At 35.1% G+C, this 23940-nt stretch overlaps 2 protein-coding genes across 2 annotated transcripts; one reads left to right on the forward strand and one right to left on the reverse strand.

Moving 5' to 3' along the window:
- Positions 1-10098: 10098 nt before the first annotated feature.
- Positions 10099-17379, forward strand: ogre (optic ganglion reduced). Its single transcript, XM_065313511.1, has 4 exons — positions 10099-11134; positions 12583-12690; positions 14046-14201; positions 15379-17379. Exons 1-4 carry the CDS (start codon positions 10886-10888, stop codon positions 15952-15954), a joined length of 1089 nt encoding a protein of 362 aa, XP_065169583.1. The 5' UTR covers positions 10099-10885; the 3' UTR covers positions 15955-17379.
- A 2954-nt stretch (positions 17380-20333) lies between these two features.
- On the reverse strand, positions 20334-22539 carry LOC135800639 (innexin inx7-like). The gene is made up of 5 exons (XM_065313908.1): positions 22182-22539; positions 21946-22129; positions 21765-21876; positions 21483-21711; positions 20334-21407 (listed from the first exon to the last, which is right to left on the reverse strand). Exons 1-5 carry the CDS (start codon positions 22431-22433, stop codon positions 20778-20780), a joined length of 1407 nt encoding a protein of 468 aa, XP_065169980.1. The 5' UTR covers positions 22434-22539; the 3' UTR covers positions 20334-20777.
- Between the last annotated feature and the right edge of the window lie 1401 nt (positions 22540-23940).

A 23940-nucleotide genomic window follows, 5' to 3' on the forward strand; every position in this document is an offset into this window, starting at 1 on the left:
ATCACAAGTACGCACAGAATGTGAATCAGACAAGTTTTGTGAATCAGAAATATTCTCACACTCACAGGTAATCCGAAAAGTTGAAATTTGTTCATTTGTGATATAAATAATTGTGATCTAGTGCAATTAATTGCAATTGGCTAAAGTGGTCCGACCTGGTTACATAATTAAAATGATAAATTACAAATCAACCCACAACCCACGTGCACTTGAATGATCTCAATGACAGTATTCAAATCTAACCTATATTTATTTTTCTCAGACCTAAATACATATTATAGAGTAATAGGTAAATTTATTGCAACTATAAACGTTTAAACTGCCAACAGCAAAGTTTGCGTCATTGCATTTGCATTCCCATTGAGTCTATAGAAATCATTCGATTCGTTGATAGTAATCAATGTTTGCATTCCGCCATTCCGTGAAAGGCCATCAATGCAAATGTGGGCTCCATTGAATGCAATGCAATTATTGACTGACTCTAAAACCACAATAAAATTTACCTACAAGGAATATTCTTATAAAATTATAAAATTTCCTGTTTTATAAGTTAAGTTAATGCTTAACTTTTGAATTATTCTAAAAAAAAAAAACTTATGAAATTTGTAGGTTAGTTGCATCATCCACGAATCCATAAATTTTATGGTCTGGGTGGTGGATTGTGTGTGGTAAGTTCGTTGAATTATGACGCACGTGGCGTGTCTGGTATGTCTGGAGTTGAAAAAGGGGAGAATTTTAGGAATCATCTTTTATTACATTTAGCTTCCAATATTCAGCCATATGAATAACAGCTGCAATTTGTCCATAGCGTGTAATACTCGTATTGTCATTCAAAACCAGAAAATAATACTTTAAGTATAATTTACACTTTTTTAAATACACAAAATTTGGATAAAACTATTAGCATTGAGGATGTTTAATCAAGTCGGGAACCAAACTGCTCTCTTTTATTTACTTCTACAATCTATAGGTCTATCTACTCTTCGTCTGCATTCCTAATGATTCATACCAAACAATCCCCTTCGTCTGCGACTTCATTGTGACCTCGGGACTACCTCAACAGGTCTAAATTTAGAATATTTATAAAATAAAGACTACTCCAAAACCCATCAACATCCTAGGCAGTCATTTTGTTAAATATTTAATAACATAAACAAAGATTTCATTTTTCAGTTACAAATTTTATCCAATACTCAATACTTCTATAGCTAACTATAACTCTAGTTGACTAAACCAAACATCTGCATTTTTAAGGGTTGCTTTTCCTATGGATGCAGTCGGTATGAGACTATTCGGCATTGCAATGACGCATGGCGGGACGAATATAAAGAGAGACAGATGTTCATGCTATCCCTAAACCCCCTAAACCTTTATTACAATTAGGGGTAGAATTTTATGAATTCCTATAGAAAAATATCTGTCAATGCATAAAATTCTATTCAATAACTCTCCACATATTTCTAGAATATTCTCAAAACCCCAGATTATTTTTGATATTCATTAACGTTATTTATGGTTGTGGAAGCCAATCAACAGTTGCTTCGAGATTAAAATCACTTGACTTTGTGGTTCATCAGTCACATGCGTATGACTTCATGCGTGCATGCGCACGTCCTCAATATTAATTCGACAATTGACAATTCAAGATCATCAACAATTAGGAAGCGCTGCAAAGGAATTAAAACGCCATTAAACACTTAAGATGATTAAGATATAAATACTTATATCTCTTACTAAGGAATGCATCAGATTTAAATAATTTTACATTCGAATTAAAATAAAACATTTATTGCGTTAGTAGTTTTGCCCGTGACTTCGTCCCGGTAGTGTTTAATTAAAATGTAATTCGTTTTTACTCTCTTGTTCTAGACATAGTATTTGTCAATTCTATCAATAAGATCCGCAATTTTATTTTAAAGAAATTAATTATATAAAAAATTGCTAATAATGCACTTCAGCCCGCCATCTTGGATTCAACTATTTAACTATAATTATGATTGAATCTCAATGCCAACTTTTATTCTATAGAAAAGGGCTGTCTTTAGGGTTTTCCCGGCAATTATTCGAATTTTTCTTGCCATAAAAACCATCCTGGGACTTTAACAAACATTTTAAAAAAGAATTGGCCAAATTGGTCTTGGCGTTATTGAGTTATGCGCGTACCAACAGATTTTGCGATTCATTTTTATATTATAGATATAATTATAGTGTGAATGTGGCTTTTAGATTAACAAAATAAACACTCTGATAAACAGATTATTCTATGCGCTTCTAGCCTAAAGTATGTTCTATCAACATTTGAACTTTTGATTGTACGAGGCCGAATGTAGAGCAAGTCGTCGCACGCAATTTAGATAGTTGACGATTCGTTATCGCTCGGCCCGCGTGCATGCTTAGGGGTCAATTCGTTAATAAACTGCTTCAATTGACGACGAATTGACGAATTGCGCGCACATTGCCAACGTCCCAGCTGGAACATTAACAAAATCTAACCTAAATCATAGAACTACATCGATATACGATTGTTGTTTGTTGGTTAGGTTTATTACAAGCGCGCAAAACAATTTACAAGCCTCAAAGGGACTAATTTTAGACAATTTAGAGTTTGGAAGCGTTGTATAATGTATTTCCTGATGTTTCAGCGCTTTCAGTGTCACTAGACTGTTTTATAGTTCACGTTCACGTTCATGGTGCTTGTATTTTGTTTTTGTTTCTTCAGATGGCCCGCACGTGGTTGCACACATACACGTTGGATATGTGTTGGGTAATTTTTTATCTGTGACGTGTTGAAAGTGCATTTGCTACGCGTCAATTAAATCTATATTCATCACCATAAATTTTATTTTCTAATTTTGTTTGTGTACTTATTATAATAGTTCTGACTACTGTTTTCTAGCGTCTAGACTTTAATGGTTTGTATGCACTTGGGTTTATTGAGGGCTGGTCTGGTTCAGGCCTAAAATAAAGTTGAATTTTGGTCTACGTGAGGAATGGCTCGTTTCCGGCAGACGAAGGGACAATACTGCAGTGCAGGTGGCTTTCAAGGCTAAAAACTCTCACATTTTGTCGGCTTTTAAGAGTTTTAAGCTTTGTAAATGAGCATTCGGATCGTTTCATCAAATTTTTAACTACCTGTGTTCACATTCCCTTCAACCTCGAAGTAGAAAATAATTTAAAATATGATTTGTCGCATTTTTAACCATTTTTTTAAGATTTAGCCATTCTGAGACAAAGAATTTACCTAATGACTCAAAAATAATTTAATATACCCAATGTGTTTGTAAATTAATTATTCAAAAGAATGCTAATTTAATTACGTTAGGATTTTACGACAGAAAATGAATAAAATTCGTGATATTTATGCGTAGAACCAGTTTCTTAGACTAATAGACTAACCGCTGAATAAATCAGTTGATCGTCACTGGCGATGTGTAAATTAAACGTCGACCTTAATTAACAAACTGTCATGTTAAGCATATGCAAGCATGCTTTCATCTTTCTATCTTGTCTATTGATGAATAAAAAATTAAATGATTAAATTGGACATCTGGTGACATTTAAACCCATCTGTAGAAGCAGTACCGTTATTTAATATTATTGTTTTGTTTTTTATTGATTTAAACACTATATTTGTTATGATTTTTATTTTAAGATTGTGGGAATTGACACAAGCTCTAGTTAGAAATTTATGTTTGGTATAATTGACATTAAACGGGAGCAAACATTCAACAAGTTGATGAATGCAAGTCGTTGATGTGTTCTTATTTTTTATTTAGACATTCAAACGGTCGGTCGTTCATCGACTTTGGCTCATTTCTATCGTAAACACCATATGGACTCTTGAGATATTTACGTTCTTCAACCATAAAAGTGCATACGAGTTTCTTGCATCAATAACTTGAGGATTAAATGTTTCAAGTGACTTGATATGGTATAATATATATTAGATTTTATATAGCACACGAGCGGTAAGATTAAAAAGGATTCATTACAGATAATGAAATATTGCTATGCTGTAGCAAGATGCAGATAAACTAACTAACAAAGAATATTATTAATATGAGAAGTTTTCAAGGCTACTAGAGTAGTAAATTTATTGCAAATTATTCTCACTTGCATGCGGACTTTTATTGTATTCACGTGCTTCAAGTAACAATAAATAACTTGTTTTGAAAACGTAACAAGTTGATGCTTTTCAAAACGTAATTTAAATATTTATGTACGATTTTAGTTGTAAAGAAAAGTAATATTTGAGGTTACAAGCAAATATAACAAAAGTTATAAATAGAACATTACATATTTAACAATAGATTAAATTAAATTAGTGAAAAACAATAGATTAGGTAGAGTTACTAGGAAAATTGCGGAAAATGCTTTATCTACGACCACAAACTTCTATACAACTATAAAACTGTTTTTTTGATAAAAATATGAAAAAGCAGATTTTTACGTTATGTTTTCGACCAGTTGATCCGAAATGTTTTCTGCGGTAGCGCGTATCGACGTGTGATTTGTTTAACCACGATTTTCCACATTACGATATGGAAAACAATGTTATTAAAATTTCTACAATGTGTTAAAAATATAATGAGAATATAATTGATGAAAAGTATAAACATTCATATTTAATCCGCGTAAATATGTTTTGTACCAGAATATTTTTGTTCTCAGGTATAACCAATTGATTTGCGAAAACAGCAGTAAAACATTTAACGTTGGGTAATTTGCAAACCACAATTTGAACACACATTGCTCACTCAAATTACAAAATATCGCCGATAGATGAAGTAAACGCGCGAGACAAAAATGACTTTTCCGGGAAACACACAATTTCGCATAACGTACCTAAACGATTTGCAATTTACGTAAATCATTCATAGTGGACGGGAGATTATGCAACAAACAAACAAACACTTTAGAATCTGTTATGTTCGGCATAATCATACACCAAAGCAACATAAGTAAAATGTGGTTAGTTTGTTGTGGTTTGGTAACGATGTTTTTCATTTTGGGGTTACGTTTGAAACTCCAAGTTGTTTAATGTTGAAACTAAAATAAAAACGACATTTCGTAAAATATTGATGCAAATGTGTTTAAACAAGCGTATAAATTACAAATATTTATAAAACATTATGAAAAAAAGCAGTGAATAAATTAAAAATATTATAAACATGCCTATTTAACTCTTTTTTTAAATATTTTAATCTTAATGAATTAAAAATTGTATAGATGGCAGCAGGCAATAAGGCGGGAAAGTTCATGCACGCATAAATAAACTAAAATATTTACGTATTGAGCATTGCACTTACAGTGAAGTAATAATGCAGCGTGTGTATCCGAGTTGTGCGGCACGTGCGCGCGGTGTAAACGTGAGCACACGAGGCAATTGCGATTTTTTTGCAATTTCAGCAAAGTCAGGCCGCAAATTAACGATAACAGAGTGTAAGTACATACGAAAACTACCTTCTGATAACCTGGAACGTGTCCATAATTCATTTGTTTAATTAAAAGTAAGTTACAACTGGAATTGTGAACTTTGAAAACAATAGTATCGCGTTTTTTTTCTTTATACTTTCTTCATGCAGAGTTGGTCTAATGCAATGTAAACAAAATTGTTTGGAGATTAATTGTTATTCAGGAAACAAATGAAGCATTGTGGTGACTTTGAATGCACAAAAGAAAAAAGAACTGCAAAGGCAAAAAACACCAGGCACAAGTCAAAACAAGAGTTGTGATAAGGCACGTGCAATGAAACTTAACACAATTACCGTTGTTAAGAGTTTTTGTTTTGTCACCAAAGATTAACATTACTAAGTTTTAAGTTTTTAATTTGAGTTTTCTAGGTTATAATCATATTTTCTGTTATTTATTTTAATTGTCCTAATTTTTACATGCTTAAATAAGATTTAAACACTTTATTTCATTTTTTTGTACCTTTTTTTACTTATAATTACTCTCAAAATTGTGCTACTTTATTTAAAAAGATATAATACATATTTGCTTGCCCCTGAAAGTTATGCAACCAACTTAAACTGAAGCGTGTGCTGATTTATGAAATTCAAACACATTTCTATGCAAATATTTACAAAACTAAGACTTTTCTACGAGCTTAAGGCATGTAAACAATTAGAACAATTAATTTTATGCTCGAGTGCCAACAAATTGTTGTACAACACGTTGCCCTATTATTATCACTTATCACGTGCATGAAGCATTTGTATAACATTACAATGTATGCATGTCTATTTGAAAAGTTGTGTTTGTGCATAAATATTAACCATTTCTCAGCTGCTTATAACACAAAAACAAACATTTCAAATGTTTTCTTAAAGATGTAAGAAAGTAGCACAACATTTAAATTTTTGGGATTTACTTACGAAAAATCCCTGTATAGAAATATGTGTCACACGTTTTTGTTGCTACATGCTGTTATCAAATATAATGCACTTATTGAATTTTGTTTATGGCTCTTTCACACATCGCCGATATCACATATTTTATTACACTTAATATAATAATAATCATTATCGGCTGAAGTTAATTTAATTACACCAATAACAACCCATAAGCCACAATCATCGTGATTGCAACAACGAGCACATATAAAATAATAACAAAATATTTATAACGAGTAGTGACAAGAAAATCATAAAAATTACATTTGCGTAACGCACTAGATAACCTACGGATTATGTATTATATAATATACATGTATATAAATTAATATCAACAAAATTTAAAACCTACAGAATATTTTTTTATTAATTTCAGTAATATTTATAGTGCAGTGTAATGAAATCACATCGTATATTGAATTTAATATTGAATTGAGATGTAGGTCGCGATAACCCTAAACCTTGATAAATCATTTATCATAAATGCATATTAATTTCTGTATGTATTCATACTGTACTGATGTAATACCTATTATAACGACTAAATACTCATTCGATTAAATTACATACATTAATTTTTGCATTTGAGTACCAGCGCCATCTGGTGACAAAATGAAACATCATGTTTGCTTGTATTGCTTTTGTAATACTTCATTAATTTTAAATTGTTTGGCAAAATCATAACTAATATTTTCACACGTACTAGTTTAGCTGTACGTATGCTTTATATTACAAACAATGTATCATTAATTTTATCAACACACGTTTATGATTAGTGACTAGGAAGTTGCCGCCATAGCAATGCGATAACAAAATGGCAACATTATTTCAACCTTCTTGCGTCAACATTTGGAGGAAGTTTGATTACTTCATATCCGAATGATTGGACCACAAAACGCACGCAATTTACTACTTATGTGAAATCAAAAGTTAACAATGGAAAATGTAAACAATTTTGAACGAATTTATACATATTTATTTACATAATCATTTATTGGAATTAAGTAGTTTATTGACTTTCGTTAACAATCGCTTCTTGTTGTTAATATTATGATTTATATGGTTAATTAAAGAAATGATTATTTAATCGTTTAATTATAAAATATAAAGACCAGTGTTTCATATGAAAAATAAAAATGTTTTAAATACTATCTATAATATAGAAATGAATCGCAAAATCTGTTGGTAAGCGTATAACTCAACAACGCTTATTGGCTAATAAATTCTTTTTTTTTCTTTATCTTTATTAACGTCGAAGGATGGTTTTTACGTCGAGAAAAATTCGAATAATTGCCGGGAAAACCCTAAAGACAGCCCTTTTCTATAGGATAAGAGTTGGCATTGAAATTCAATCATATATAAATATATATATAGTTAAATAGTTGAATCCGAGATGACGCGCTGAAGTGCATAATTAGCAATCCCTACTAATATTATAAATGCGAATGTCCTGATGTTTGTTACACTTTCACGCAAAAACTACTTAACCGATCATCTTGAAAATTTGTACACATATTCTTTGTGGTCCCCGAATGGTTATAGGCTACTTTTTATTTAATAAAAAAAATTATTTCTTAAATTAAATAAAGAAATTGTTTAGCCAATAATACCTCTGCATCTGGCTATTTGACTACTTTAACGCCATCTAGCATTCCAGCAATGAAGCTCAAACCTAAGTACTATCAACATCAACATCAAATCCAATTGACTACACTATGGAGACTGTACACTATACTTCCATAGACTATACTTTCAGCCATTTTAAACTTCCCGCCATTCTACTTCATTGTTACTTCTTCTGTGACTACAGACGCGTACGGAAGCATCTTCATTATTTTAGATATTCGCGAGCAAAGCCGCGGGTTAAAGCTAGTTCTTTATATAATTAATGTCTTTAAAATATAATTGCGAATCATATTGATAGAATTGAAACATACCTACTATGTCTAGAACAAGAGAGTAAAACCGAATTACATTTTTATTAAACACTACCGAGACGAAGTCGCGGGCAAAAGCTAGTATTGAATAAAATTGAATAATATGAACTATGTACTCTGTTTGTACATTATAGAAGTCAAGTGTTTATGTAATTACGTAGATATTTTAATTGCCGCCTGACGTCAATTCATTTAAATCTAATAACATTACTTATCCAGTCATATAAAACTAGAAATGTTATGTGTTTTCAATAGTATTTGTATAAATTTTAGAGTTTTAGATAAATGCTTAACATTAAACTAAATTATATTACAATTATTAACACCTAATCGATTTTTAATGCAATAATTGAATTTAATCAAGTTTAGAATTGGTGACATTGAAGAAAACCACTAAGGGATTGTCCATTAATCACGTGAGGCATGAAGGGGAGGGGTTTGTTAAAAATCACGAAAAATCACCAGGGGGAGGGGGGAGTGGAGTAAGATATCACGTGTATTTATTTTTTCGTCAAACGCACGATTTCTAAAGAGAAAAATTTTATTATTCTTTGTTGGGATTAAAATACACGTGATGATGGGGGTGGGGGGTGGGGGTAATCTTAAACCTCACGACGTATCACCAAGGGGGGGGGTCCAAAAATGAAAAAAGATCACGTGATTAATGGACAGCCCCTAATTTGCGAAACAAATTTCAATTTTACGAAGAACTAAAAAAGCAAGGCTAAATAAATACAAAGAAAATTATTAATCAGTAACACATTTAACCATGGACAAAATAAAATGACTACAAATGTAGTAATTGTTTAAAAAATTACTTTAAAACAATTTTAAAGTAAAATACTGATGAAAGTTTAATTTTATAGGCTTAAGACCAGTTTCTGGTTTCCATTGCTTTCAATAATATTTCTCCTGCTGTTTTAATACACCTACAGTACCCACATTTGTTCAAGTTGGCAAATTGACATCCAGAACATCGAGCATATTCCGCTCACCAGTACTCAGCGCTCACGAGGACACAAGGAGAGAGTGCGTCCGCGGAACTCGTCCATCAGAGAGGTCAACTCGTCACATACCGCTGGGCATTATAATATTTCGTTATATTTCAACATTACAAACAACAAATAAACATCATAGTCATGTTTGGTTTATGAACTTTCCAGAAACCAAATTGACAGTCTTATATTATCAATAGAAACTGGAATAAACTGCTTCATTGTAAACCAAACAAATTTCTCGGTAACACAAAATACGAATACATTCGGTAGTTTTTTTATATAATACAACTACTACAGCAATTACAGCTTGAATGCTCACAAACACAATCACAACATCACATCACAGCATCATTAAAACTTAAAACCACTCCAACTCCAGAGCTACGCAAGCGCGACGCTAACATGTGGTGACCAATGCAGTCAACGCTGGGTGTGCATAGTCCACATGATGTACTTAACATGAAAATTACCAGAGTTACAACAAATCAAATTGACCTTTACTTTCATGTCATGTCATACGCCACCGGTTCGAGCTGTACACACGAGGACATTAAAAGAACAAATGCATATGGCCGCCATTTCGTAACATACCTTGGTGACGCAGCATTTCTAGCAATTTTACTCACATTCTATGCAATTATTGATCTGGATGGTGATGTGGTTTGTGTGATCATTGAAATCACCTTTGTTTGATAGTTTAACTCATTTGTGTGTTAATATTGCAGTTTTTTTTTATAAAAAGCAGAATATAGAGCCGTAGGCAACCAAGATTACCCATTTGCACTTCGTGGAATTGAGTTGAGAGCAGTAGACTCGATTTCCAGAAATGCCAAGAATGCCAACTCTCGATCCTTCTACGGTCGTTTCTTCATCTAGAGATCTACACAACCACAGCAATGTCTTGCGTGTTGATAGTTTCTCTTTCTCTCTGGTTGTATGCATGCGTGCAGGCAACCTCAATCACCCGAGTCTGCGCCCCCCTAAGCTCGAAGAACAAGTTGCCGACCAGTGGAGTAGTGCTCGTGTGAGGTTATAACGCGCTGGTCGATTGTAGTTTTCGCCGTGGAATCGCCAGCTGCTGCCACAGCACAGTTTGAGAATCGTCGGCAACACGTCGGCAAGGCAACGGCCACGCTTGTATCGTGTGCGTTTTGTTGATGGTGGGGATTGTACTCGAAGCATTTGGGAAGCGCGGGTCGCAAAGGGGGCATCGGTAGCAGCGACTTGCGTGCTTTTCGCTCGCCGCATGTGCACGAGAGACACGCGCGAGGATATCTCTCTTCCAACGCTTGCAACGCACGGCGCGCTGCGCGCCGACTGACACACTCACCACCGAGAGCATCGTCCATTCATTCACCCCCCGAAAGCCTGCGTAGTGCAAGATATCCTTAAAATGCGAGAAAAGTGTCGCGTGTTGTGAGCCCGCTCGAAACTCACGAAATGCGTTGAATTCTGTGCTCAACAACTGCATATAAACAACCCGCGAACAATTTTATTTAAGTTAATTACTTGTGATTTGTGATAACATCCTCGAAAGCTCAAGGAGAAATTCAAGATGTATAAGTTACTGGGAGGGCTGCGGTCCTACCTCAAATTCCAGGAGATCACCATTGATTGTGCGGTCTTCCGGATGCACAACCTCTTCACCACAGCGTTGTTGATGGCTTGCAGCCTGGTGATCACCGCTAGCCAATACGTGGGTCATCCGATACAGTGCATCGTCAATGGTATCCCAACTCATGTGGTCAACACATTCTGCTGGATCACATCGACCTTCACGATGCCGGACGCCTTCAAAAGACAAGTAATACATATCTTCATATCATAGAAACAAATAGATAATTATTTTTGTAATATGAAAACAGATTGTAATCTCTTATCTTTAAGGGAACATGTGATGCAGGTTGCAGGTCGCAGGAACAGCTGACCTGTGAACCCTCGGATCGATACTTGCATGTGCACTGTGTTTGTGTGCAATGCGAACGCAACATAACCTCACTAAACAGAATACTAGTGGGGTAATACTGAGATAGAGATACTCTTGCTGTTGCTATTTTTTACAATGATGTAACTGTTTCATCACTCAATCACTCATGGTGATTGTGAGAATATACCAGCGTAATTTGCATTTGCTTCATCATATATTCCACTGCAGGTCTGCAATTGAACACTGCGGCCATATTGTTTGTTGATGCCCATGTGTATTTGCATACTATGTCTAATTAAAACCATTTAGTCATGAAACACGTCCATTAGTTTCGAACTTCGCACGTGGCTCGAATGACAAAGTTGACAATACGCAGAAGTCAGGTAAAATCGATGCCCTAATGATTTTTATTGCGGCTTGAGGCACCTACAGTTGGTTGATTGTTTGATTTGCATACATGACCTATCTATTTGGGTCACTTTGGTTGTTACTGTATTGCAAGTTGTAAGCAACACAAGTTGAATAGGTACAATTCGTGAACGTTTACGATGTTCTACTTTTCTTTGAGGTAGTTTTATACGAGTTAAGCTGTAATCAGACAGGCCTTGAAGTCATTTAAGTTTCATCCATATAAATTTAAGCCTGTCATAAAGATAATCCTTATTAAAGATGTTCTTAGGAAGTCATTCACTTCGATGCATTTTATTTGGCACTAATGCAAAATACCTGTTTTTCTTTCAACCGAATGACGAATGCATGTTTTGATTCACACGTGTATGTCATCAGCGATTGTTAAAAACAATTAAACATGACGCGTCTCGCCAGGCGCCATTTAACAATTCAACAATTCCTTTTCTTTGCCGGCCGAAGCGTGATCAACATTTTTATCGCACAATTAAAATACATTAAGTGAAGCAAATCATACATCAAACGTAACCGCGCGTCGCGAAGAAAATAAACATTTATAACATTAAAAATGCAATGGAAATAATCTCAAGGTTGTCGGCGCCGGTCTGGAGATTAAAAATTCAAAAAGAAAAAGGGATTTAATTCCCATGCACATGTTTATGTTTCAAGTATTATATTGCCGAGAGTGTGCCTTTCGCAATACCCTGTATCTTGTAAAAATCCAGGTTGCAGCGATGTTTCGCCGGTAGGCCGGGTTGAAATGATGCGTAGGTATAATTACGAGTCGTACCTTAATTCGAAAATTTCACAACGCAACAATGTTGCGCGTTGGTGATGGGAATACGTTTGTGTATATGTGTGTGTTGTGTTGTTTTATTCTAAATGTTGTATAAACGCTGTGCTCTCTTTGGTTGCAGGTAGGCAAGGAGGTCGCCCATCCCGGTGTGGCCAACGACTTCAACGACATCAGCGCGCACAAGTACTACACGTACTACCAGTGGGTCTGCTTCGTGCTCTTCTTTCAGGTAAGTTATATACTTCTACAAGTTCATCTTGGCCGAGATGAAGAAATTCCGAATATGAGTTATGTGATATTCGTGTGATGCTTCATGGTGGGAGATTTATTCGCGTAATATTTGTTTTTTTAAGGCAAAAATAAAACCTAAAAATCTCACCATGACGCATCTAATTTAGGATATTGAACTTTTATAATATTAAATTTAATTATTTTGTTATATATTTACAAAAAATGTTCGTGTAACCGGGCGTAAATGATTCAAAACTTGAATAGATAATTTTTTTGGTAGTTGTTAGAATCACGCTGGTTTCAATGCTCCCGAAATGTCAATAACCTGCTTACACTTTTTTATACACCTTATTTAATCACATTCATTCAATGTACAACGAATCTATTGTGTGCAATAGAAGCAACAAATTCACACCAATTTGAACGTGTCCTGTCGCGTGCGTCAAGTGTAAAATTAAAATAAACATACAATTTGAACATCTTTACAATGAGATGAAACAGATTAGATTCTGTTTTGATTATGATAGACATTTATCATTACGAAATTAATCATTTTAATTCAACTACTGAAAAACTTGATATTTTTGACAAATTTTGTAACAATGACTTGTCACTATTTATCAACCGGTGCTGAAATCTGCAGATCATACCTACTATGTGATTAATAAAACGTTTATAAATAATTAATAGCAGTTTAAATAATAAAGGAAAAAACAATAAAGTTCCTAATTATTTCTGATTACAAAAAAACAACTTGATTACACATGACGCAGCTATATTAATATCCAATTACAATTATTCGACCATTTAGTAATTACGAGTAGGTATAAATAGTTTTTGCTAGAATTTGATTCAAATTTATTTCTAAGAAGTCTGGATTTTTAATATTGATAATTATTATTTTTACTTATTTTTTTGCAACTACCGCAACTGGACATAAAAAATATATTTTTATTGTGGTTTTGTCATAGTTACAACTTGCATAAAAAGGTGACATACACTACATTCTAGTCCACGTCGATTTACACAACATCCTTCAATAATTTTATTTCGTAACGGATGTTAACAAAGCAAAACAAAATAAACCGGAAGCTAGACTAATTGATTAAATTTCAGTTTTTAATCCTATTATCCTAAATTGGATGTACGTCACACTTTTTTCTCATCCGTTTGTTTTTATTTGTAGTTTACGTGTCGAACTTGTTTAAAATCGCATTTCAACACAATATGAATGTTTCAAATGACGTCTGTAGACTGTATTTCCAAATTACTCATTGTCGATTCATTAAAATTTACAATGGGGCGTTAAAGCTGTATTTTCACACTTTATTTGACAATAACTTTATTTTACAGGCGTTAGCTTGTTACACACCGAAGTTCCTATGGGATATGTTCGAAGGCGGATTGTTACGAACGCTGGTGATGGGCCTCAACATCGGAGCCTGCCATGACGAGGAGAAGAAGGCGAAGAAAACCGTCATTCTCGACTATCTCACAAAGCATGTCAAGGTGAGTTCGTACAAGACTTGCATCATACTCTGCAATTCTGTATACTTTATAAGTTTTAATAAAGCGTTGCGTGTTTTGCAATCATCAACTGGAATTCTCTTATTAAATACACAACATATTTTCAAATGTGATCTTTACTCATCAAAATTCCGCGAATAAAACGCCTCCATTTTGACAGTCATAATTAGATTATGTCGCAATTCCAGGGATGCTTACGTTGACTTTACTGAGTAATAAATAATCACAGCTAAAATGACGATTGAATCAGCAATTGCGATTTACTACACTTTGAAATGTGTACTTCGCTACTGATCAACATTTCACATCGTGATTTATAGAACAGGCAATGAAAACGATGACTAGCAGTTTGTGTTACATGATATGCAACCAGGAAGACCATTTTAACAATCGACAATTTGCACAAAATTGTCCACTCTGGTGACTTTTGATATTAACGTGTAGCATGCAATGTAATTGTAGCTAATTTACGGCGAGGACGTGTGGCGGAATAGTAAGACTAGAATTTGTTATTCATTATTCTTTAATTAAACATAAAGTGAGGGGTTTTAATTGTAATAGAATAGTACGAGTATAGTATATTTACACATTATAACGTAACACTCCACCTATACATGGTCTTTGTGTATTATTTACATCGTGGTAATGGTGTATTTGTAGGAAATGTGAGAAACCATGACTGTTGATGTGAAAGGAAACCGCAAGTTTGAATAACAACATTCAAGCAGCACTTCTTAGGTTTTCAACTCAACCTAGCAGCTTTAAATCAATATTTGTTCTTATATTTTGCAAGTAACACCAGTATATCTGGTTTTTATATTAAAAAAAATATTCTGCATTTGAACAATATATAGCTGGAGATATGTATATCCTTTCATCAATTGACCGCGTATTTCTCTCATCGCATCATCACAATGATTGCTTCATGCTCGTGCCGATGCATCTGTAATGACATAAGCTTACTGCACACTGCGAGGTCATAAAGTACCAAGCGTGTACATGTACAATATGTTTCTGTTTATTTTATCTGACATGTTATATTTATCTGTGCTTCTCGCCTAAGAAGTGACATATAAACAATGATGTGTGCCGGATCTTTTATATTTCATATATGGGTCAGTTTGATTGTGTATATTAATTAGCGTTTGTTTATTTTCAGAGACACAACTTGTACGCCATTCGATACTGGGCCTGTGAATGTCTATGCCTGATCAACATCATCACACAGCTCTATTTGATGAATAAATTCTTCGATGGCGAGTTTCTCTCGTACGGTATACGTGTGCTCAACTACAGCGAAACTGCACAGGATGATCGCTACGATCCGATGGTGTATATCTTCCCCAGAGTGACGAAATGTACCTTCCATAAGTACGGAGCTTCAGGTTCGCTGCAGACGCATGATAGTCTCTGTATCCTACCGTTGAATATTGTCAACGAGAAGACTTACATATTCATCTGGTTCTGGTTCATGATACTGGCTACTTTGCTCACGGTGCTTGTCATCTATCGTATTATGATCTTGGCTATGCCTAAATTTCGTCCACGTATCCTACATTCGAAACATCGCTGTCTTTCACTTGAGGTGTGCGAAGCAATCTGTAGGAAAGTGGATTTGGGCGATTGGTGGCTCATTTTAATGCTGGGTAATAATATGGATCCGTTGATTTATCGAGAAATTATCACTGAACTCGCAAAGAATATCGAGACGAATGTTAGTAATCTGCAGAAGTAGCACGCGGCCAAGCGGCGTGAAAATGCAGCGAACGGCGTGAAACCACCCGATGATAAGGAAAGGGAGGCGCGCGAGCAGCGCGAAGAGCACGAGATGGATATCTTTGTTATTTAATTTAGTTGCATGTGTTAAGAATAGTTTGTAAGCCGTTTTTTGCATACTGTACGAAAAGGCGGCCTAGTCCACATTCCGACAGAAGTATTTCGAGCAATACTCAGCGAGCAGCATATCTCGAATCAGTATTTACACACTTCGAATCAATTCCAAGCTAAAGTACAAGACTTCGAGCATGAGCGGCTGTTCAATCAGGTCAATTACTGCGCAGTGGAGAATGTGACCACATACGGTTCAAATTATTGAGAGTGACAGTAAGATTGCAAGCAATTAATAAGAAACGGTGGAAGTATGAAAAGGGAAAACAAAAAATTACTGTGATCAACTCGCTAATTTTAAATGATAATCATATACGAGGCGATAAATATGTTACGACACTCGTCCTGCCATGTAAAACTCGAACGCATGAAGTGAAGAGATTCATCGAGTCTTTATCTGCCGCGCAATGTTCAACTTTTTAAAATTTACAAATTTTATGCGTTTTTATTAAAGTAGTTCTATGTTAGCAACAATAAGATTACACAAACACACTATGTACACACAAACAACAAGCATATACTGGATAATTGCATAATCAATCCACCTGTGTCGTTGATGAGATCAATACTGGGTGTTCTCCAATTTTACCTTTTTTGGGAAGCCACTCAGCGCTGGGCCCATATCACTTTTGATACTATATCGTATACACTGTTGTAGATTTTTCGAATTATACATAAGGTACCTTAACCTATATTAGGCGTTTTACCTTTTTGGAAACATTTGATAAATCACTTTTAAGCGCTACTATTATAAACAATCAGACTGTTTGTTAATAGAAATAAGACTCGAATCAATTGAATCACACTAAGCAGTTAATAATATTCGTATACAATCAAAATATTCCCAATATGTATACATCATCACAGAAATGTAAAAATCTAACAACGCCATGATTTTAATTTAATAGGAATGTATTTCTGTGATGGTTGACTTTGGATATGCGCCTATAATACTTTAATAATATTTAATGCGTTATTTTAAACATCAATAACTTTTGTAATCTCGATTAACAACGTGTAAATTAAATTCGAGTTGGTTTGCGATGCGCTCATACATTCTCTAATTTATATATTTTACATTTTCTGCATCGTTATCGTTGTTGGAGTTCATTCATTCATGTTGTCATTTCATGTTGTCATTGTTTGTCATGCGCATCACTCGACTTTTTACAATAAGGAGATTAATTATTTACCTATGTAATACTATCCTGAAGAGATTTTATATGAAACTATTGACATTGTAAGTAATAAAGTATGCAATAAGTACAAATTATTTGGTTGTTTTAGAGGGGAATAACACACGTAATAGATTAGAAGGTTGAAATCATCAAATAAAACACATGATTAAAGTTAAATTGTTATCAGGCCTTTGTTCGATGGTACTTGTGTTCTGACTAACAGAATTGTACGCAATTTGGTGAGCTAATGATAATTTTGGCTGAGGCGCGCGAGAATATTACACAATAGCCTAATGGCGATGAGTGTAGTGGACTGCGACCGGTGAAAAGGTCGTCGATCTCAGTACACAATGCATAATGCACAAATTCTCGAAAGGTGAATTACAAATAATAAATATTGCGTTGTTGCTTCAGCAATAGTTAATTTAACAAGTAACATCTAGTTCTAAAGCCGTTATATCATTGTAAAGCGTAATACATTAAATTGATTCAATTGAACCATAATAATCACTTTAAAAATGAAATTTTATCAATTTTCAATAAATTGAATTTTCATGTTTGCAGCGCCTTCTTTTAGCAGTCTAATGTAGTAGTTGCATAAATTTGCGCACAGATGGCGCAAGCTCCTCCAAAATCTCTATATTTATTTATTTACTCGCACATCTCGCGATTGTTTGGATCACGCCACTTTTTCGATAGCGCTACACAAAAATTGTTGTTTACTTTTTTTTTTATCGCACATCTATCGATAGCATCTGATAATTTACATTTCATTTTCGCTTTCAACAAAAGTAAATATTTCACGCTGTCTGACACATCAAACGATTTCAATTTGATTTTTTTTTGAAGTAAAACTTCAAGTATAATTGTTTATTAATCGAATATCTATGCTGTATTATCATTTGAAGCAGTCTCAACATTTCGAAACTGGAGTAATATTATAGAACTAGCCAAAAATAACTCAAATATTTACAACTTGCACTTTATAAATAGATGTAAAAAGTAAAATTCATTCCGAATAATTATTTTGGCCCGGATTGTTGATAGTGCCAAAAATTCTCGACCGAAATTCACTGACTCAATGTTTATGCACGGCACTAGGAAACCGTGAGTAATTTGTAGTACACGCAACATTAATCTTTGAGTCACGTTCCTTTTTTTCTGGTTTACTCGAAATAAAATTATTTATTTTCACTTATTTCCGTCTGTTAGCGAGTTGAACGAAATTGTGTTGGCCAAGAAGGCTGTTAACACAAAACGTTTAGGCTATTGGTAAGCAACAAAAGACTTGGCGACTTGGATGTATGCGCTAATGAATCGGTACAGTTCGTTTATTACGAGCGATATAAATCAAGCGGTTTGTCATCGTTGAAACTCCCGTAACAAGCAAAGAAACAAATAATCTTTTCAACGCAATTTGCCGGTGTAGTTTTCCTTTGTTTCTGTAAATAACGTTTTTCTAGTGTTGAAATCAACAGTTTTGTGCTAATGCATTCAAATTTTTGGTTTTAAAAAGTGGGGAAAAGTGAAAGTAGTCTACGTGACCTTGTGCCGATGCACAAACTGCACTGCGTCGTTTCAGCCACTGGCGAAACTTGTGTTTTATCTTTGTCTTACTAGTGGAATTAAAATTCGTGTGTGGTTTAACCCATTGGCAAAACGATCAGTTTAGTTGCGTCAAGTTGCGGCGATTGTATTAGGGTGCGTGTATCACGAGGGGAGTCCGCCTTTTGTTTGTTGGGTGAAATCAAGTTGCAGTGCTAACGCACAAATTCGTGTAGAGTGCGCTGGCGAAAAACAAAGGAAGATCGCGCGAGCAGCAACAAGCCGACGTGTGCCTACGAGCGGAGCTCATATTCACTTCAAACCTCGAACGGCTCAGTTCATATTCAAGAATATTTGTTTAATTATCATGGGTGTATCAACTGCGAATTGAATTTAAACGTTTGCTCAAGTAATACCTTCATCGCATGACATCCACCTCATATTATTATATTTATCGTCAAGATGAAGACCAAGGCAATGGAAACAAAGCTGCCGAAGACTGAAGACAAACACGATGAAGACGAAGCCATTGTTGCGAAGCGTGCAAATCGTTAATGGCCGGCGGACAACTATCCATCGTATATCGCATTCTTGTTTTTGGGACGAGAGGCAACAACTGGATCATTTCCATATTAAACTTTCATTGGCCGTGGTGTACACCTTTCTATTCTGATTTTTGTATCTATGAATTTGGTGGCACCACCAATAAACTTAACAATTTCATGCATGCAATTAAAACGAGCAATCGTTAAGTTTTCTATGAAATTGCGGGAAGGCGTATCCCCCAATTATCATCGGTGGTGTTTTGCTCCTCTCCATCATGTCGATTTTTTTGGTGCACAGCAGGGCGGCAACGCGAGTGTTCGGGGCACACTTCGGTGGTTGTCGCGCCTGCGTATCTTACTCTCTTGCACTTTATTCTTCGGTGTACCTTAATGCATAATATTATAAATATCCACTACAAATAATTTCACTGAGAAAAAATGTGGAAGCAACCTGGTGGTAGCAATTTTCATGATGGGATCCGTCCTTTCTTCGCCCCGCTTTTCTTGTGAAACGTTCTGATGCGTTTTTTGGGGCGACTTTTTCTCCCTCGCCGTCATATGGTATCTTCTAATATTTCCTATTGCCAATGAAGCTGAATGTTTAAAGCAGTGCACCGAATAAATAAAAGCCGTTTTGTCGGTACTGTTTTCCATGCTTGCTACTAGATTATTCTTTGGAGAGATGGCTTTTTGGTGGATACGATAATCAGTAGCAAGCCTTATTTATTTTTTATGTCAACTAAATAAACATTCAACGAAATCAACCTCTCTTCCCTTCTAAATAGAAGTTTTATAGAGAGAATCATGGAATTTTACATATGATAGTATAATAGTATCCTAACTTGGATATCAATTAAGATTGGGTTCGTAAACTCGATAAATTAAATTCAAACATATTAGGAGCAGGGCATCGTGACTTTACATGTGCACACTATAGGTTTGAAATATATCTATATATATAATTTCAGTATCACATATATTTTTTAAAGAGTGCATCTCTTAATACATTACATTCTTTCGTAACATCTTGCTTTTTACTCTGCAGTCAACGAATTAACTTCCCCGGCGAGCAAGGCCAAGTGAATCGAATTATTATGTGACATAATACATATTATCAGTGCGCTGCGCAATTCTACATGTTTGTGTTTGCGGTTAAGACTACATTGCACATTTCATAATTTCAATTTAATAAATTTTCCACTTGTGATTACGAATGTCAAGTGTACGAAATAACTTGCAATGGCTCAATGGTCTTTTCAACTCACCTATCTCGAGTTCAGTATTGATAAACAAGCTGTGAGCTCACGACCACTTTACTAAAGTGCTATTGTCAAAGTAGATTGATAACTAATTAATTATGGAAAACGGATGTTGAATTTGTCATCCGCGTCAGGCAAATAGTCTTAAAGCTGCAATGTTGGTGAATTGCCAGAACTGACCTTCTTCAAGCTTTGTTTTGTACGCTTTGACGCCACTGGTCTTTTTTTTAGCAGAGGTGGATAATTCACCTGGCTATTTTTCTCGTTTCCGCTATAGGGATCGGTCGTAGCATCACTGTATAGCTCTTCGTCCAAGCTACTAATTCTTTCATTCTCATTGGTGTACTCGAATCCTTCGTGGTGGCGGTCCATTAAAAAGTCAAGCAAAGGCGGGGTAAATTGCAAGTCTTCAGCTAATCCGTCGAGGAAGTCTACGAAGACTAAACTGTTCATGTTCTTGGCGAGATAAACTAAGAACAGCCAGTTTGGAAAGTTGTAATTTCGCGTCGCTGCCATAAGGTGCTGAATGTTGATGCGGCCTGTGCTTGCACATGTGAACACTACTTTGTTGAAAAAAGTGCTGCGTGAATACAAACACACACTGAGAATGCGCCAGAAAATAACCATCATCGTCAATGCGAGCAGTGTCATAAACCAGAACCAGAGGATAGCGTACACCTTCTCATTGAGTACATTTAGCGCCATGACACAAATAGTGTCAATCGGTTGAAGTGTTCCGGAGGGACCATATTTGTAAAAGATGCATTTTGTCATCTGTAAATGAGGTGTTATGACTGTAAATTATATTACAGTGGTATCAACTATTAATTTCTTGGTGTAATTTCTTACCTTCGGGAAAACAATATCAAGAGGATCCACTGCGGATTCAAATCCCTCACGCAACAATTTTAGTCCTAGCTGGACAAAATTACCGCCGAGGAATACATGTGTTAACCAAATATTAAGAAGGGTGGTGCATAAGTTTAGAAGCTCGCACGCGATAAGCCAATGGGTCCAGTACCGATTGACAATGAGGCTATCAGTCAAATACTTTTTGAGTATTCCAAATTTTTCTTGCCTAAACATCTTCTGTTTGAAAGAAATTGCATAACTCCAGAAAATTATACTCACACTTTCTTCATTGTTGGAACTTCCTTGTCCGAGATAGTTATGGGCCTTTCAAATGTAGTCCTGGCAAGGGCGGCGTACTCCAATCCGTCGATGAGTTTCTTCATTCGTTCCCCTTTCGGGTATATGCAAGTATAATACATTAACCACTGAATAATTCCATTTTATCACTGTTCTTATTTACCTTCCTTCTTCTTCCATATAAGATGTGGCAGGTAGAAGAGAAGCGCTTGGACGAAAAGAACGAACGGTACCCATTGATAATACGCATGGTATTTTACGTCATCTTCTTCTAGTTGGCCGTGGGCCCCTACACCGGGATATATTATTTCACCACGGTTTAACAAGGTGGCATTCATGAATTTCACCTGTGAAATACAACATCGAAGTCGTACATCATTATATAGCATTACAACATACCACCGTGAATGTTGTTGTGGCGAAGCAGTACCGATTTAGAATCTTCTCGAAATCCTCGCTTGTTGATTCGTCACCTGGCGCTATGCATTTGATATGTTCGCCGATGAGCTCCTGGGAACCAACCAACATCACCATTACTATAAGTAAAAGAGTTGTGATGCGGTAATGAAGTCTGAAGATCACGTTATCATATGTGTATGTGTGGTGCTTCCATTTGATATTCTTCTGAATCGTTTCTATTAGATTCTTCATCTGTAAAATCAACTATGACTTGACTTGATTTTGTACGATTTTAAGCTATTGCCGATACAGCTTCAAGAGTTATGAATGATCTAAAAGCGGACTACCTATGCTTTTATTTCGTTATCAACCTCTCTGACTCACGTTTTTCACGTTTTTCGTGTTCCACTCCTTGTTTTATTTATCTTTCTTCCTGGAAGTTCAATAAAATGCCAATAAATCAATAACCTCTTATCAAATATATCTAAACATTCACTCAAAATATTGCAAGATTAAGTGAATTTTTTGTAGCTGAAGTTTCAATTCGATACTTAAATTCTCTTCGCTCATGGCCCTTTCTCATGGTAGGGAAGAGTTACAATTTGAGATGTCTTCATAGTTATCACCTCTTGGGTAGTAGTGTGTACATGACATCACTAAGTTTTGTTTCAATACTAAACGCGACTACGAGGTACATTTTTATACATATTTTTCCATGACACCAAAGTTTGGAGCTATCCTATCTAATCGTAACTCCATATTGTTGAAAATCCGCCTATATGACAATTCGCTTTTTTTTGTTGAATATAGTTTAATCTTCTCCTTGTTGTTAATCTCAACGGTATTTCGCCTATATAATTTGTATACTTTTCACCATTTGAAACAATTTTAGTTGCTAACGCGGTTAACGAAAGGGTTTCTAGGCGGAACATTTTTTAAGTGTGCACAATTAAAGTTTCGTTCTAACACTGATTTGGATTGCGGTTTCCTTTAAAAATGTAACGTTTCACGCACGTCTATGAAATGAACACGAACCATCTGCATGTCGAAGTACAACCTGGTACATGTAATAATGTCTGATTAAGTTATTAGAGTGGTTATCGGTGATATGGATCCCGAAATTTTGTTAATCCGCTCTTACAACAGCGGAACAGCATTTTTGTTCAATATATCTTCTGTGAATGGATGAGCGGCATAATTTTGTACATTGCAGTCGGCACCTTTACGATATTTGCGTGTTTTTTTATAAACGTAATCGAAGTGTTACTTTCATGTATATATAATCTATATAATTCTTTTGTTGTGTACCTGTATTGCTTATCTACGCTAGACTGCCGGTGGCGCCGCTTTAATAGGTCAATGCTACCCAAATGTATAACAAATCCTAGTGCGCCGTAAAAAATAATAAATTCTGCTGATCGCTTTAGCGAAAATTCGTAGAACTTGCGATGTACAATATATCATTAGGCTAAGCCAACTAATCAGTTAATTATATATTAATAATGTACTAAATTTAATCTTATTTGTTTAGCATATCTTAAACACAGATCGAGATTGTGACGGCGTCGTAGTTCTCATGAAAATTTCGATTGAATTGGAGTTTTTTTGTTTTAGTTTTTCTCAAAATCAAAAAAAAAACGGAGGCGATTAAGAAGTTCAATAGTGCTCTAAATATTTCTTCATGTGTGTTGACGTTATGCTCACATATTTCCTTGCTGCTCTTGCATTGTGCTTTTATCTCCAAAGCTTTTAAAAAATC

This window comes from Atheta coriaria, unplaced genomic scaffold (assembly GCF_025399875.1).
Source record: "Atheta coriaria isolate IRGN ID8LTWV9N9 unplaced genomic scaffold, Caltech_Dcor_3.1 hic_scaffold_10_pilon, whole genome shotgun sequence".
Taxonomy (NCBI): Eukaryota; Metazoa; Arthropoda; class Insecta; order Coleoptera; family Staphylinidae; genus Dalotia; species Dalotia coriaria.

Excerpts from the sequence above, each read along its gene's own strand:
- ogre (XM_065313511.1), top strand. The coding sequence starts at position 10,886 with ATGTATAAGTTACTGGGAGGGCTGCGGTCCTACCTCAAATTCCAGGAG. Across the intron at positions 11,135-12,582 it reads CGGACGCCTTCAAAAGACAA|GTAGGCAAGGAGGTCGCCCA; the intron begins GTAATACATATC and ends CTTTGGTTGCAG. Across the intron at positions 14,202-15,378 it reads ATCTCACAAAGCATGTCAAG|AGACACAACTTGTACGCCAT; the intron begins GTGAGTTCGTAC and ends GTTTATTTTCAG.
- LOC135800639 (XM_065313908.1), bottom strand. The coding sequence starts at position 22,433 with ATGAAGAATCTAATAGAAACGATTCAGAAGAATATCAAATGGAAGCAC. Across the intron at positions 22,130-22,181 it reads CCACAACAACATTCACGGTG|GTGAAATTCATGAATGCCAC; the intron begins GTATGTTGTAAT and ends TGTATTTCACAG. Across the intron at positions 21,408-21,482 it reads TTGATATTGTTTTCCCGAAG|ATGACAAAATGCATCTTTTA; the intron begins GTAAGAAATTAC and ends CCTCATTTACAG.